The following is a 17469-nucleotide window of genomic DNA, read 5'->3' as shown; positions in this document are numbered from 1 at the left end:
AACCTCTCCAGAGACCATGACAACCAGGTACTGAACTTAATGATTAAGGATAAAATTGTGCCACCTTTCATCACCTTGGGGAGCACTCACTCCCAATGCCTTTAGCTGGACTACTTTCATGGCGTAAGTGATTCCAATGGTTAGTAAGAGTTGCAAGGTGGACCCTAAATTACAGGGCATTTCATTCACAGTTCATCTGACTGTACAGAAGAGCACATATTTACTTCACAGCAACATAACTCATTGTACAAACTCTCTCTCAGGCACGTTCTAGTTCAGACAGGTATTACTGCAGAGACACTTCCGAGCTTAGATCAGAGAACTAAAGAATTTTACAGTAACTGGAACATTTTAAGTTTTATGCTTGATCCATGTACCTCTTTCCCTTCCCACAGTTAGCACCCCACAGTGACTAATATTCTGAGGTAGCGATACCTCTCCCTCCATTGGCTTAGATTAGACACAGTTTCCTGAAATAGTTAACTCAACAGTTTTAAACCTTGCCCAGCTACTGCAAAACATATAATACAAAGAAAACAGTACAAAGTACAAATTTAACAGTAATCCCTTGGTGCCAGTTCCTCATTGCCACAACTCAGACAAAGATGGAGACACAGAAATCAGTTCATTCAGTTATAATAAAAGAGACCTACTAAGGACTGGGAACAGTAAGCCCTTTAACCAGAGATGGCCAGCTGCCTCTCAGATCTGGTGAGTACCCTGGTGTTTACCTATTGCAGCTGATGTTTTTAATGCTATCAGCACTTTAAAGATGACAAAACCAATATATCAATAGGAAGAATCTGCCTCCTACTCCCTGAAAATTAAAGCTGGGCAAAACCAACAAAAATTATTTTGCACAAAAATTTGAAATTTTGACGTTGTTTCCACTTCACAAAGTCGAAAATTTTCTGTCTCACACAATTTTTCATAATTTTAACCAACACGTTGAAATTTTTATAAATTTTTTTCCCTTTACTGAAAATTATTTGTTTTCTGTCTGAAGACTGAGCTTTTGGTAAATGAAATATCTCATTAATGATTTTGAAAATAATGTTGATATAAATACTGATATAATTTCATTAAAATTTTGGTTAAAAATTGTGAAAAATGTAAAATGGCAATACTGTTGAAAATGTTTCTGTGATATTTCCATTAAGACTTCTTTAAAACAAATCTGTGTGTGTGACATGGCTTCTTTGAGTCTGTCTGTTCTGCAGTCAGGATGGTTGAAGCAGAACACACTTTTTTAGAGGATATCCCTTTAACAAGAAAAGTGAAAAAAAAATATTGGAACAAGAGCATTCTCTGAAGGCTCCTAAGTAGCTGGTTTCAGAGTAGCAGCCGTGTTAGTCTGTATTCGCAAAAAGAAAAGGAGGACTTGTGGCACCTTAGAGACTAACCAATTTATTTGAGCATAAGCTTTCGTGAGCTACAGCTCACTTCATCGGATGGGAGGACAGTCTGGGAGACAATCAAGGGAATGGGAGAGTCATGAGGTGCTTATTCATTAGCAGGTGGGATAAGAGAAAACACAAACAAAATATGTGAAAATACAATCCCAATCACGCAAAGATCTTTTGGGAATAGCTGGAGATGGCATAAGTCCCATCCAGAATCCAGTGGCAGAGGCCAAAGACAATTCTCTTCCCACAGCTACTACTTACATTAACACAAGAGCCTGGGAAGCCCCACAACTTATCACACTGTTGACAGGGAAACTCCAGGGTTTCCATGGCAGCAAAATGCAGTTTCTTGAGCTGCATGTAGAGAAAGGGTCAGATAACACATCTCTGGCCCCAGAGCAAGTAGAGGGAGAAAGAGTGTTTTCAGAACCAAGGCACCACTTATGCTTTGCTACCATTTCAGTGAAGATGAGACAATATTCTTATTCTGTTCCTGTGAAGTTTCTTACACCTGCAACAGTCTGTGACATATGAGATATATTTCTGGAAAGTGAAAGACAGATATAAGGAACATCCTGGTCTTACCACAAGCTTAAAAAGTAGTTTTTCTTTGCAGGTTAAGTACCAAAGGCTATTTCAAATGATCTTCGTTTTGGGAATTGGTGGATCCCTGCAAGTTGGCCTTCAAATTTCTATGATCACTTACGCTTCTGTGGTAAGCAGTCTTAAGCAGCTGGAATATTATTTGGTTGTGTGTGCAATGGGACTGCATGCTAGCTTGAGGATGCTCCTTCAAGGCAATTCACCAAGTGTTTGCATTGCAACTATTCCTCCCTTTTCTATTCTATCCTGTAGGTCAGTGTTCCTCAAAGTGTACAAAATAATTGAGAGGAGGGGAGAGATGTATTTTCAGAATGCTTTATGCTGTAGCTAGCTTTTCTTCTGACAGATGGTGCAGTCAGTAAGTTAAGGCGGTAAGGTTGTGCATTTCCTTATTGCATACTCCTGAGACCTCAGAGTGAATCTGTAAAGGATTTTTTTAAAGTAGGATTTTGCTTTACTTTACTTCTTGATGATGTATAAAGAAGACCTGAATGTGTGTGTGGGGGGGGGAGGGACAGGTTGTTTGTTTTTAAAAAAATCTTCTGTTTTCATACACTGGAAATATTAGGAATGTCAAGTTTGGTCTTCCCAGGTTTTGCTGAAGGACACTTCTTGGGGTTCTCAGAGCGTGGGTACTTTGAGGTCTCACACCATAAAGGGGAAGTGGTGTTGAATCTTTAATAAATAATAAAATAATAAAAATATCTAGCTCTTATAAGCTTCCTTCTTTTTCCAAAATACTCAATAATGACTAAAATTCAATAGGTGTTAACATAAAACAAAGAGTCAGATTATGCCTGCCTAGATCCATGTGGTCTGAAGTCATGATAGGGGAGTGGATGAAGACAGGACAAGCTGGAGATGGCATAGATGGGACGCTCATCATCCCGCTCCTGTCCTAAGGTTACCAGGAAAAACTAATAGATCCCCACATAGTGTTAACTTTTCTGTATAGCCTCCCCACCCCCGTCTTTGGGAGTGCCTTCTGCAGGCCAAGAGACAGAAGAGATGAATCCCTGACCTGAGGCACCCTTCACAGTTGCTCAGCTTAGAGTCTCAAATTTTGTGATGTCATTCAGTAACTTCATTAATTCTCCAGTCACCAGAGTATGTTCTAGGATAGACAAGATCTGCATTTCTAATGTAAAAAAGACTTAGAAGCAAGCAAATGTAATAAAATAAAACAAATACCTTTCAGATCTTTTTTATACACCCTAAAGAAGAGAAAAAGGGCAAAAGTCTAAATATATTTCCTTTGAAGGCAATGCCTTTTCCGTGGGGATTCAATGTTATCCAGTGGATTTCACCTTACAGAGAAAGTAGAATTTTAAGGCTTCAGGACAGTGAAAATGAAAACAAGGTGGGCAATCTCACTGTAAAAGCACCACCAGTCAACTGTTTAAGAGAGGATCAAGATTGAGGTGCACTTGCAGAACTGCATGGGGAATTCTGTACTGTGTCCGACTTAAAGCCAATGTCATTACCCTCTTATTTTCATAGCTATAAATTAAATCACAATTTTTAAGCAAATTCAAGGAACATCTCTGGAATTTTTCACTCCACTCTAAATATATTAAACTCTCTCTGGCCTTTAGCTCCTAGCAGTTCCACAGTGTGAAACAGAAAAGGAGCAATACAAAGTTGATGTTCAAGGTCTCAGATTCAAGAAGCAGCAGAAAAGTTTGGTGGAATTATGGGTTCTTTTTTAAATTATGTCTAATAGTAAGTCACCCACTTTTAACTTCTTCTAAATAGTGCCTGAAAATATGACAAATAACTAAGAACAATCCATTGGAGTCATGTTTAGTTAATGAAAATCCCCTTTTTCTTTCCCAGCATGTTAAAAAGTTTATCAATGAAACCTGGCAAGAGCGATATAGCTCTCCTCTTCATCATGAGACCCTTATGTTGCTGTGGTCCTTCATTGTGTCTGTCTTCGGTATAGGGGGACTCCTAGGGTCTCTGGGCAGTGGATACCTGACTAGAAAATATGGCAAGTATGTATATATAAAAACAAGTTGTTAATCAAAAGTCATGAAACAATTAATGAGTGGTTGAGTCCTTGAGTGTGAAACATTCTTTTAGGTATTCTAGGACCAAACCATTTAGCACCTTGAAAGTAAGGATCAAGACCTTAAACCTGACGTAGTATTCTGTAGAAAGCTAGAAGAGTGAGAAGACTACTGGAGTGATATATTGATTATATCATTCTACATTTGTTGCAATTTCCTCAGGGCTGAGACCTTCAACCCTGATAGGTTATATTGCTATGGCCTAGGTGGGAACTAACAAAGACATCTATTATTGAGGCCTGGTTACCATCAGCAAGGAGGGGATGCTGTTTCCTAGCAAGCTGAAATGACAGAATGGGTTTCTTGGAGGTGCAACTATGAGTTTAGCATCACTGAGAAGCACAGAAGTCCTCCTAGGCTATGGTCTGACTTTCTGAGTTGTGGGTATGTCTTCAAGTGGAAAAGTTGCGTCTCTAAGATCTTCTAAGTGTTTTCCTATGCCAACCAGCATAACGTCTGTATTACTAGCCTTCAGCTTCAGCCAGCTCTTTTTCATCCATATTCTTATCTCATCCAGACTCTTAGATAGTTGGCTGACAACAGTATATTCCTAAATTGTGAAGGACAGGTAGAGTTGTATGCCATGTGCATATTGTTGACATTTGAGCCCATTAGGTCTCTGTTTTTCCTAGTGCCCCCATGTAAATATTTAATAAGGGCTTGTCTACACTTAAAATGCTGCATGAGCGCAGCTTCACCGCTGCAGCTCTTCAGTGAAGATGCTACCTACCCCCATGGGAGGCCTTCCCATTGGTGTAGGTTCTCCACCTCCCTAAGAGGCGGTAGCTAGGTCAATGGGAGAATTCTCCCATCAGCCTAGTGCTGTCTATACTGGGGGTTAGGTGGCTTTAACTGTGTCACTCAGGGGTGTGGATTTTTCACACTCTTGCGCAATGGAGTTATACTGACCCAATTTCCTAGTGTAGACCAGGCCTAAGACTGGGGAGAGAAGTGTGCCCTGAGAGAGTCTGCAAGTGATGGGCACAGTGGTGTAGGTGGGATTTGCCTACAGTTTTATGGAAGTTTCTTTTGCACTGTTACAGAAAGAAATGTCTAATGTGCAACAATCTGCTCATGCTATCAGCTGCATTTGTCATGGGCTTCAGTAAGACAGCCAAGTCCTTTGAAATGATTCTGATTGGACGCTTACTATGTGGCATCAGTGCAGGTGAGACTTCTCATACAAGTCAATTCTCTTTCCTATCCCACAATGCTTTGTCTCTCTTCAAATTTGGATTTCCCTTTACTTTGACAACAAAATGTCCAGATTCATCCTCAGTGGTGCAATGTCTCATTAGGTCATATGCACAGAAACAGCACACCTGCTACAACACTTATTCTTACACATATCAAAATGTTACCAATTCTGCTCACAAAAAACAAAGTTCTACTTTGAAAAAAAAATATCCCTAGAGCAGCCAGAGGAAAGTTTGGGCTTACTGTATAACGTGTAATTTTCTTGATGGGAAAGAAATGAATAGATACATACTGTTCTCAGCCTACTTCAGTTACAATCTGTAGTTTCAGCAGAATATGGTTCTGATCAACGAAATTGGAAAACAAAACAGAGGACAGTTTAAATCTAATGTTCTCATAAAGCTCTCAAGAAACAACTCTATTCAGAGCTTCACCCATTTTATTTTCTCTCTGTGAAAATTCTCAGTACACTGTCTTTACCCCTCCCTCAACACATGAACTCCTTTGAGTTAGGAAAATGACCTGGGATAACCAATAAAAGTAAATCCTGGCACGTAGCCCAGATGTCAATAAAAACTTCCCATGCTAATGCCATTATGTCTTCGATTTCTCACCTACACAAAAGGATACCTATTTCACCTCTTTCTTTTGGAAAGGGATCTCTTATTTTGAAACAAGAACTTTTCTAAACTGATGTAAGACAATGTTGCATTGAATGGCAGCATTTTTTTTCTTTTTGGCCCATGCACTGGGATGCTCTGTAATTTCTTCTATGAGGGGCACCGCTCTCGCCCAGAGAGAATTTCATCTGATTCAACAGAGTTTCACATCTTTATCCCTTTTGCTACCATATGCTAACAGGAAGGACAATGTCAGAAACTTGTTTACTTTAATATCAAACAGAAGTATGCTGAGATCACAGTATTAAGGGAAAGCTGTTACTTATCTAAAAGATGTAATATTTATTTTTAAATGCCTTTGTTTTCAGATTAAATATTTCACTCATTAAAAGATACAAATAACACTTTTTGCCCCAAATCTGCAACATTAATAACAATGTGCAAAACAGATACACATGACAAAAGTATTCATGATTTGCTCTGGAATCCAGTATTGCTTGCTACAGAAATAGCCCATAAAGTACTAAAACCACAATTTTTTAAATTTACACTAATTTTATTTCCTATAATGGTTTTGTTTCATCTCCTAAATTCAAGGCTTAGGAATTCCTCTACATCCTCAGTATGCTGGAGAGGTTTCCCCCAAGAAGCTGCGTGGATTTGCAAATTCTACTATCCCTCTTTTTGGGGCACTGGGAAAAACCCTTGGGCAAATTATGGGACAAAGGTAGAATACACTTACTTCCCTACCTACCTTTATTTCTCTATATTCTTTATCTTTCTGTTCATAGTTTCCATTTGCCCACGCATCTCTCCAAAAACAAAATCTGTTGAAGTTTTATTTTACAATATTTACATTTTTATACTCTCCAGGGAGTATTTAGGAACTGAGTCATTGTGGCCATTACTGATGGCCTCCTGTGGAATTGCAGCATTGGTCCAGCTGGTCACTCTGCCATTCTTTCCTGAGTCTCCACCCTACCTCCTGATGCATAAAGGAGATGAGGAAGGTTGCCTGAAAGGTAACTGAGAGAGTTCCCTGGTCCTCACTTTTATTTCTATTGGTTTTTTGGATTTGTGATGTTAATAGAACCTGTTAAGGGGATTTGTGATATTAGGTGGTACCAAGTTTCCCACTGCCCATTACTGATTCTGTGAATATAGATGAGCTACAGATTTTGATACATGTCTAAATTAGTAAACAAACTTTTCTTTGTAAAATTCTGTATTAGGGGAAGCTTTAGCTTTCTACCATTACCAGCTAACTTCATTATTGCATTGATCATTCTGATTGATTAATGAGATATGGCCTGTCAGTTCAATGGAATAATCAGTGCAGATACTGAACAATTCATGCATTATCTACTCAGTAAATTCAATAGTTAACTGAATAACAAAGAGTGGACTAACATGATGGATTTTGTCTTTCTCATGGACAGCCATGAAGCAGTTCTGGGGTGAAGGGACTCATCAAGCAGAGATTGATGACATGATGAAGGAGAAGGCTACAATGAAAAGCACCAAGATTCTCAGTGTCTTGGAGCTAATGAAAGAAGCATCCTTGCGTTGGCAGTTGTATACCATAATTATTATTATAGTTACCCTGCAGATTTGTGGCATCAATACAGTTGAGTTCTTCCTCACTTTAAGTCTCAAAACTATTAGGCAGCCTTGAAAATGCTATAGACTCAGTATAATTGGCATTTGGTTAACATGGGAGTCCATAGCATTTCAGAATCTCACCACGCAATCTCAAATGTATATTTAAGAGAAAGAGTGATAGTTTTGAATACTGCAAGACTCCACACATCAGGGTTCTTGGGAGGGAAGAATGGGTTCTACCATGACATTATTGGATCTGTCCCTGCAGTGTCCATATATGTAGCTGTTTCTGATAGCTAGTGGAGATCAGCGGAGTGATAAGTAGTGGGACTACCTCCCGCCTATGTCAATATGTGCTGCAATTGTTCGCCATGGACGGCAGGCACCTAACTCTGAGCCAAGCTAACATGCACTCTGTCTAGGATGGGGAGTAATGAAAGCACACAAACTTAAGAATCGAATGTCAAAATTATTACATAGGACTCGTTTGCAAATTCCCACTTTGATGTGGGACTACTGGATTGAGGAGTATAATTATAAGGAGGTATCTTGAGCAACTATAGTGCAGGTCTATTTATAATACAATATCATCTGACAAATACAGGTCCCAACAGCAGCAACAGCAGAAAACTGATAAAACCTGGTCAGTGTCATATTCTGCTCCATCCTTGTGTTTAAGGATTGCATACACAAGCAGCACAGATTAAAAGGGCACAATTCCGTATTGCAACATTTCACCACCACATTACACTGCTGCACTGCATGGAGAAAGGTTCTTGACTCACCTTCAAGCGATCTAGTCAAACACTACTTCCCAAATGAATAGTAGACATTCACTGGAGCAACTGCCATACTTACAAACAGGAGCAGAGCCCCACCATTATTTCAATACTGTAGAGATCATTCCTTCTTATGTATAGTGGCTGGTCTTCCCTGACAAACAGTGTGTGTGTGTGTGGGAATACCACTTGCCCTGTGAAATGGGTTCCACTTAAAAACACTGAGTTCCTAAGGAAGAAATACACCATTCTATTCCGACACCAAGACTTTCAAAAGCACTTAATGATACACGTCTATAAAGAACTGATGAAACCTCAGCAATGATGGTCTCACCGTCACAGGGTTTTAGTTACTGTAATGTTTTATAATAAAATATTTTAATTTCATAACATTTTACAGTGTTTTCATCTTTCAGTAATACAAAGTCTCACACCTACCCAACTTTATGTAGAACTGCAACATTGCAACACTGAACAGTAGAGACAAATCACAGTTCTCACTGGAGAATAGCAATTATTTATCTGGTGCCAGGAACAGTGTCACACATACATATGTAAGAGGTAGTTTACTTTTCTTTGATTGCATTTTCTAGATCTATGTTTATGCTTTTGAAGTGCTCCACACGGCTGGGTTTGGTGAAGACATCATCCCCTACATGTCACTGAGTGTTGGTCTATGTGAACTCCTCTCTTCTATACTCTGCGTAAGTAAAATTACACTGGGAATTGGTCAGAATTTGCTCCATCTGCAATTACATCAATGTGATTTGTATCCCTCAGAGCATCGTCATTGAGCAACTTGGCAGAAAGAGGCTGCTTTGCGGGGGCTATGGGATAATGGCTTTAATACTGGCTAGCCTCACAGTAACACTCGCCCTGCAGGTGAGGAAAATCTTTCCAATGAGTTCTTTTCCAATATCCACCCCATTTCTAACCCTTCCCATCAATAGTTCTACTGGCTATAGAAAAAGGCCAGTTGGCTCTAGAATCCCCAAAATAACTTTTGCTACTATGATGTCAGAGCTGGTAGTCGCTAAAGTTTGTCATGAGACTCCCCCAATCTTCCTCACACTCTGACGCAGGCAGGGCTGAACCTCAGGTAGATTCAATCTTGATTGGTTTCAGAGTAACAGCCGTGTTAGTCTGTATTCGCAAAAAGAAAAGGAGTACTTGTGGCACCTTAGAGACTAACCAATTTATTTGAGCATGAGCTTTCGTAAGCTACAGCTCACTTCATCGATAATGTCTTCTGCAGTTTCCACAGAATGCATCCGATGAAGTGAGCTGTAGCTCACGAAAGCTCATGCTCAAATAAATTGGTTAGTCTCTAAGGTGCCACAAGTACTCCTTTTCAATCTTGATTGTCCTCCTTCTTCTGTGGCCTGTGAATGTGGCGACTGTTAGCACAGTCTGCTGTATTCCTCCCTCCTTTACAGCTGGACCCAGCCAAAATGGTTAAAAGCTAAATGTGATCTCAACAATACTAGTATCATTGCTGTTGCTCCTTCAGAGACAGGGCTCTTGTGATACCAGCACTCATGGAAGAGGAGCTGCTCCAAACTGCTTCCTTACCCTCAGTGCCTCCCACTCCTGTTTCATTTATGATGGATCAGTGTATCTACAGAATCACTGGTCCAGGCTCCACCCTTCCTTGTGACCAACCCTCTGTGCACTATGGTGCAGAGACTCTTCTCTACATGGAGATGTGATCCATGGAGTGCAAGAGGTATAGTGAACAAGTGCCCAAAAGCTCTTTCACCCCTGTACAGGAGGCAGGATCTGCTGCATCCAGGGACCTCCATATATGTTGAAGGGGCTACAGAGGCAAGACTTGCCCTTAAAAAGAGGTGACCTCAACAAAAATGGAATTTTTCCCTTTTTGTTTGTTTGTTTCTTTATAGTGTACAAAGAGGCCTTGAAGGTTCTCTTTTGTTTAAGGATTCTTCTGTACATTCAAAATTCAGGTGTTATACCCTGGATTTATAGACAACTGGACAACTTGGAGATCTACCACAAAGAATCTATTGAAGGACAACATGATTATGGGAAAGGGAAAGTGATTTTTAGTCACCCTGCTTAAAGCATTGTTTTTGTTCATAACCATTTAACAAACACCTGGGAGAAAAACCTTTCATTAAAGAATCAAGACCTTCACCCCTTCAACAAGGCATGAGAAAGAGATCTCATCTGGACTGTGAACTAACAAGTCCTTAACAAAATCAGGGAAGACACAATCTGGTATTCTTCATATTTCTAAAGTTAGGAAAAAGAAAAGCAAGCAGAATTTGGGAGGCAGGGAGAGAAGGGGTAGTCGGAAAATGAGGCCAGGGTGGAAACGAGGAACTATTTGTCACTAGCTGAACAGACATCACTAAGCTTTGTATTCCTCTCTAGGACTGGTTCTTCTGGATGCCATACTGCAGCCTCTGTCTTATTTTGTTGTATGTGATCTTCTTTGGCATTGGGCCAGGTGAGTAGTTCAACAGAGAGGGAGAGAGACAGGAACCAGGCCACGTGAGTACAACAACATAGTAAGGAGATAGGGAAAACAAATAGCATATACCATTTAGGTATATGTGGAGTAACCGCAGAATCCAGAATGCTAATATGGACAAGGATAGGGAAAGAAGAGAACTAGACCACATGAATACATCTTCTTAGAGGAAGGAGAGAGGAGAGAGTGCATTAACGTGAGAGTAGAACCTGAGTGAAGGAAATTATTGACCTTACGTTATTGATTATATGACCTCAGAGGCTCAGGAAATACTTTTCTCCATCAAAAAGTCTTTCCCCCGCTCCCCAAAATATGTCATCTATGGCACTGATTCTGTAGCAGCATATGGCCTCCCAGTGGTTCTAAAACTGGGGGTTGGGATCCCAAAGTGGGTCATGACCCCATTTTAATGGGGTCGCCAGGGCAGGCATTAGTCTTGCTGGGGCCTAGGACTGAAACCCAAGCCCCACCACCTGGGGCTGAAGCCAAAGCCTGAGGACTTCAGCCCTGGGCAACGGGGCTCAGGTTATAAGCCCCCTGCCCAGGGCTGAAGCCCTTTGGCTTTGACACCCCACCCCACCCCCCATCGGGGCAGAGGGGCTTGGACAGGCTCAGGCTTTAGTCCCCCCTCCTGGGATCATATAGTAATTTTTGTTGTCAGAAGGGGGTCACGGTGCAATGAAGTTTGAGAACCCCCATATTGGCAACACGAACTCAATAAATAAAACAGGAGAGCAGGCAATTGTGGTTGACCTAAGGCACTCTTTGATCAAGTATTAGCCCCAAATATGATTTAACATTAGGCACAGGCAGACTAATTTTGCTTAATTTTGAACACTCTTGAACATCATAGGTTCAGTAGCAAGACAGACTTGAAAAGTTATTTGGCTTGTGTTTTGCTAAGCAGAGAACAAAGAAGGTGCACAGAATAAAAATATTCATGGAAAAAAACAGGGTGATAACACAAAGCAGAGAGCAGGCAGAGTGAAAAACAGAGAGAGAGTCTGAAAAAAAGAAAGAGGAAAAGTTTAAAAATACATTATACACATGTACGCAGAGTGGATAATTAATTTGTGCCAGAGCAGAGATACTCAGACCTCAGTGGTTCAGGAGCCAAATTAGTGATCAACATTACCCAAAAGAGCCACAGTCATGTGAATTCACTATATATAATTTTCACAGCAAAATGACTGACCAGGTGTTCTACAATTGGTTAATAACATAGTATAAGCATCCTGATTGGTTAATAATTAAATCACTCAATGGTTTAATATCATGTGCTGCAAACAGCCACAGGAAACACATTAAAGAGCCATTTGTGGCTCCCGACCTTCAGTCTGAGTATCACTGTGCTACAGCTAGCTTTTGGGGTGACTCTTCTTTCATGCATAGTACTGGCTTCCTTTTACCTAGAAAAGCCTATTCGGTTTCAGCTGCCTTCCCTTCCCTTGGGGGGAGCATGGTTTGCTAACTCACAGTTGTTTAGTTAGTCCTGGGACCTCAAAACATAATCTGAAGCATTGGTAAAAGCCAAACTCTATGAGGTTCATCCATGCCTATCAATATCATCTAGTACATTGGGACATTAAAAAGGGAGAGTTCCATAGTCCTATAATAACAACAAAATAATGATGATAATAATAAGCACTTGTATAGCATCTTTCATGTCAGACTTTCAGACTGTTACAAATATTCTCACATCTTCCCAGCGAGTTAATTACCATTTAAAAACTCAACATTTGTTACATATATTTCTTGATACATAGACTAGAAACTTACACAGTGGCATCTGAGTTACTACTGTAACTGTGGGTATTTTCTGTCTTCGTAATGGCAACACATCCTGGAATCATCATCACCAATAATTTACATGTAGGGAAACTGAGGCAGGGAGATTAAGGCATATATTCAATAATGTACTTAAGGATGTGCCAATGAGTTGACTCAATTATTTAAATGAGATTACTCCTATACTTCCCAAATTGGGGTCTAGATGGCTTGCCCATGGGCACACAATGAGTCTGTGGAGAAAAATAAATCAGAACTCACAAGATCCTTGCTTTCAGCTCTATATTCAGTGTGCATCCCATACAGCCTCTTACCTTGGCCATTACATTAGCATGATAGTTTTGTTATCTATTTTCACCAACAACTTTTAATGAAAATTTTTTTCACTGGAGGGAGAGAGGAAAGAAAGAAGGTGAAGGGAAACAGAGTAGCTAAGAAAACAACACAGCAATTATTACTTGTTCATGTTTCATCTTCCTTTCAGCTGGTGCCACAATATCCATTAGGGTTGAAATCTTTGACCAGTCATCCAGACCATCTGCCTTTGTGATTGGTGGGGCCCTCAACTGGGTTGGAATCTTTGTGATTTGGATGATTTTCCCATTCATTGTGGTAAGTGATTCTAACTGGATCATTTCCCAACTGCTTCTAATTTAAACCACCTTGAGAGGGTTGCAGGAAAATGGAGATGAATAAAGAGCAGTAAATCACAATGCTGGGTCAGTTTGGAATCTTTTGGCTCCTATTCTGTGGAGACCACTTACGTAACATAGGTGGTGCATTTCATTTTTAGACTGAACTGATCTCAAACTCAAACATGTAAAGAATGACTTCTCCTTTATTTAAACATTATCTGACTTCAAAGATATAAAGTCACATTCAAGAATCTGAAAGTCAGAAGATTTGTTCATATTTCTCTCAATTTTTTTCCCCAGGAGAGCCTTGGTCAGTTCTTCTTCCTCATCTTTATGGGGATTCTTGTCACTTCTGGGATCTTTATCTACTGGTTCCTTCCAGAGACAAAGGGAATGTCTATCACTGAAATCCAAGAGGAATTCAATAAGTTAAATTTTAGGAAGAAATATGTCCCAGCCATGGAGAAGAATGTCAGTGAAGATTATACTTTCTGCACTCAGCTCTGATTTACCATCAAAGGGAGTCAGGAAAAGGAAGAAAGAAGAGACATTAGTGACTTTCAGACTGGAAAATAAAGCCACACTGGACTGTCAGCTTTAATATCTTTTATTGGCCAACTTTTGTTGGTGAAAGGGATACGCTTTCAAGCCACACAGAGCCTGAGGAAGAGTCTCTCTCACCAACAGAAGTTGGTCCAATAAAAGATATTCCCTCACCCATCTTCTCTCTCTAATGTCCTGGGACCAAGTGCTGCTCTCCAGTCAACTCAGAAACAGGATGATGTCTGTTAGTAACAGATCCAGTGCTCAAGACTGGAATGACTGAGAACTCTGGCTTAACTTGGTGAACTGTAAATATTCTTTTATACTATCCGTCAATGAATCAAAGGTTGGCGTTATGTTTAAAACTTTTAAACAACTCTCAGCTGAACCATGAGTAAAGAGAGGAAATAGAAACCCACCTCTTCCAAAGTGACTTCCAATTGTCATTTTACAATACAAAACTGGGAATAGTGAAGTTATTCGGTTGCTCTCCAGGGCTTAGGTTTAGACAGTGATAGATCCAAGAAAAAGTTAAAAAGAAAGAGGAGGGAAAATCCAATGTTCTTTTTGACCCAACGTCATTGAATGGGAAAAATTTTGATTCACATCACAAAGGGATAAGAGCTCAGATAACTCTCCATAAAAGATGGTGTCATAGGCAGAACTAAGGTTGCTCAACACTTTCCACTCTAAGATTCTGCTTTCAGTTGCTCATAACTTTGCCAAATTTAAACTGTTCTGGCTGAAATTTTCCATGCTGGAAGTCTGACTCAGGCTGATTTCCCCCAACCCCTCACATTCCCTGCTTTTTTCTCCTTTAAATTTCAATTAAACAGTTCAGATGTGTGCAAAAATGAGATTAGATAAAAACACATTGTTTTCCCCATGTTAAAAAAAATTCTTACAGCAGTTTTGTTGAGAAGTTCTACCAACTCCATCCTTTGGAGAAAGGACTTAACATTTGGCAGGATGGCCATTCGAGTACCAGGAATGTGCCTTTTGCTGTCCCCACGTGCTTGTGTAGGACAGGTTTGGCACCCCTGTCATGAGGTACTCCTGTGTGCCAAAAATGCTAACAAGGGGTATGAAGCAGAAGAAAAAGCCTTGTGTAAGAGTCTTATCTGTTTTCACAACTGATTCCACCTTATCATCTATGGGTATGCTGGGGAGGTGGTGCGGTGGTCAAACTCCCATTTATATGCAAATTCCTGGAATTCTTCTAAGGCAAAAAGAAAAGGAGTACTTGTGGCACCTTAGAGATGAACAAATTTGAGCGTAAGCTTTCGTGAGCTACAGCTCACTTCATCGGAAGCTCACGAAAGCTTATGCTCAAATAAATTTGTTAGTCTCTAAAGGTGCCACAAGTACTCCTTTTCTTTTTGCGAATACAGACTAACACGGCTGCCGTTCTAAGGCAAAGAGGAGTCCGTAATCATTGAGTACAGAATCTAGAATGTCATATCTCACAGAGTGGGTCTTCAGTTTGCCAAGTATTGATTTACTTTTTGTATCAGGTAGGGAGGGCATCAACCTCCAAAAACTGGACTAGTAGTCCACAGTAGCCAAGTATTGGTTTTCCTTGAAGGTAAGCAAGTCCTCTCCCACCTTTTCCCAGGGTTGAGTGAGCAGTTCATATAGGAACAGAGTCTTTCTGTTGACGGGTATCACTCAACCAGCCATGTTCACACCCTTCTAAGGAGTTCAGTTATGTATTCATTCCTGGCCAGTGAACACTCAAGTCCATCTAAAACAACTGTCAATGCCACGGTGTAAGGCATTTTTTTTGCATGATATCCTTGCATAATGAGGCAGGGACAACAGCTTTGTCCTCAAAATATGATTCCATCCTACACACTCAGCTCATTTTAAATTTGAAAATGCAGTTCTGCTCCTATCAGCACTTGGCTTGTGTCTTCTGGCCACCCTGCTAGTATCTGCGGAAAAGGACCTAGGGGTGACAGTGGACGAGAAGCTGGATATGAGTCAGCAGTGTGCCCTTGTTGCCAAGAAGGCCAATGGCATTTTGGGATGTATAAGTAGGGGCATAGCGAGCAGATCGAGGGACGTGATCATTCCCCTCTATTCGACATTGGTGAGGCCTCATCTGGAGTACTGTGTCCAGTTTTGGGCCCCACACTACAAGAAGGACGTGGATAAATTGGAGAGAGTCCAGCGAAGGGCAACAAAAATGATTAGGGGTCTGGAACACATGACTTATGAGGAGAGGCTGAGGGAGCTGGGATTGTTTAGCCTGCAGAAGAGAAGAATGAGGGGGGATTTGATAGCTGCTTTCAACTACCTGAAAGGGGGTTCCAAAGAGGATGGCTCTAGACTGTTCTCAATGGTAGCAGATGACAGAACAAGGAGTAATGGTCTCAAGTTGCAGTGGGGGAGGTTTAGATTGGATATTAGGAAAAACTTTTTCACAAAGAGGGTGGTGAAACACTGGAATGCGTCACCTAGGGAGGTGGTAGAATCTCCTTCCTTAGAGGTTTTTAAGGTCAGGCTTGACAAAGCCCTGGCTGGGATGATTTAACTGGGAATTGGTCCTGCTTCGAGCAGGGGGTTGGACTAGATGACCTTCTGGGGTCCCTTCCAACCCTGATATTCTATGATTCTATGATTTCTAGACTGCCTGTAGTTGGATGTCCTTTTCTGTAACCTCTTTGATTTCCATCAGCTTTGCTCTTGAAACTCGGAGATGATGCAGCATGTTAATGGATACAATGTTCTGACCCCCTTCCCCAGCTCAGGGATGGTGGGTAAATGCCCTGCTCAGGTGTCAGCTAACACCAGTAATCTGCCTGGACATTCTCTCTACCTGGTGGACTGGAGGCACATCCACATGTACTGCAATCTATTTGGAGCATTAAGAAGGGGCCTTGCCATAATTACACTATTACTGGGTAGCCAAAGGTGTACTGATGGAATCACTCCAATCGAAATATCACAGCCAGAAGCTCTTTTGGGGGATATATAAAGATTCTGGCCTTGAAGAGTTCTGGCAAGATGTGATCAGTTGTGGATAGTGGCATTTTTTCCCCAATGTCCAGGTCAGTGGCTTTGAATCTATGCAGACGTGTGATTTGCCTGATGGCTTTTTTACCACCATCATGTTGCTTACCCAGGCTGTATTGGCCTCTACAGGTACTAGGATACTCCTGCTCTGCAGACTTGCAAACTCCTTGCATAGTAGATTATGTAGTGCCACCAGAATTTTCCTTTGTGGTAAGCACACAAGTTCCACTGTGGGGTCTACATTCAGTCTTAGCTTTCCTTTGAGGCACCCTTCGCTGTTGAAAACATCCATATGCTTTTAAAGTTGTCTCCATTGTCTATGAGACTCCCCCTTTGGCTTCTTGCACTGCACTTATAAAATTCTGAAGCTGCATCCAGATCAGATCCATGGTTTGTATGGCTGTATTTCCTAAGAGGGGTCTGTAATGCTTGCCATCCACCACCACAAACTTTGATTGGTACCATTCCTTATTTTTCAGGCTAGTTATTACCAAGTCACATTTTCTTACGGGCTACGTTATGTTCTCATTGTACATTGTTAGACTGTTCCTGTTTGCAACGGGTATGTTCAAGTGCAATTCACCCGGAGCAATTTCATTGAAGGGGGCCCTGCCATTCAGCTGAAATAGCACAGGGCATTTCTCTATTAACATTGTTGCATGCACAGAGGTTGATATTGTCCCTTGTTGCTTTCCTGTCTTGACAGCCTGAA

At 40.8% G+C, this 17469-nt stretch overlaps 1 protein-coding gene across 4 annotated transcripts; it reads left to right on the top strand.

The window, feature by feature from the left end:
- The first annotated feature begins 544 nt into the window (after positions 1–544).
- Positions 545–14157, top strand: LOC140898912 (solute carrier family 2, facilitated glucose transporter member 11-like). Of its 4 annotated transcripts, none has more exons than XM_073313473.1 (12): positions 545–711; positions 2023–2121; positions 3846–4006; positions 5125–5249; positions 6496–6625; positions 6772–6920; positions 7338–7525; positions 8873–8983; positions 9060–9161; positions 10674–10749; positions 13046–13173; positions 13497–14157. In XM_073313473.1, the coding sequence occupies exons 1-12, from the start codon at positions 688–690 to the stop codon at positions 13701–13703; spliced, it is 1500 nt and encodes a 499-aa protein (XP_073169574.1). In that variant the 5' UTR covers positions 545–687; the 3' UTR covers positions 13704–14157. The 4 variants fall into 4 exon arrangements, with proteins under 4 accessions (XP_073169574.1, XP_073169576.1, XP_073169577.1 ...); XM_073313474.1 differs by lacking the exon at positions 545–711 and adding an exon at positions 3605–3731 and having other exon boundaries at positions 2042–2121; XM_073313475.1 differs by lacking the exon at positions 2023–2121.
- The last annotated feature ends 3312 nt before the right edge of the window (positions 14158–17469 follow it).

This window comes from Lepidochelys kempii, chromosome 15, assembly GCF_965140265.1.
Source record: "Lepidochelys kempii isolate rLepKem1 chromosome 15, rLepKem1.hap2, whole genome shotgun sequence".
NCBI classification, from domain to species: domain Eukaryota; kingdom Metazoa; phylum Chordata; order Testudines; family Cheloniidae; genus Lepidochelys; species Lepidochelys kempii.
The sequence above is the reverse complement of the archived record's forward strand: the minus strand, read 5'-3'. Positions and strand labels throughout refer to the sequence as shown.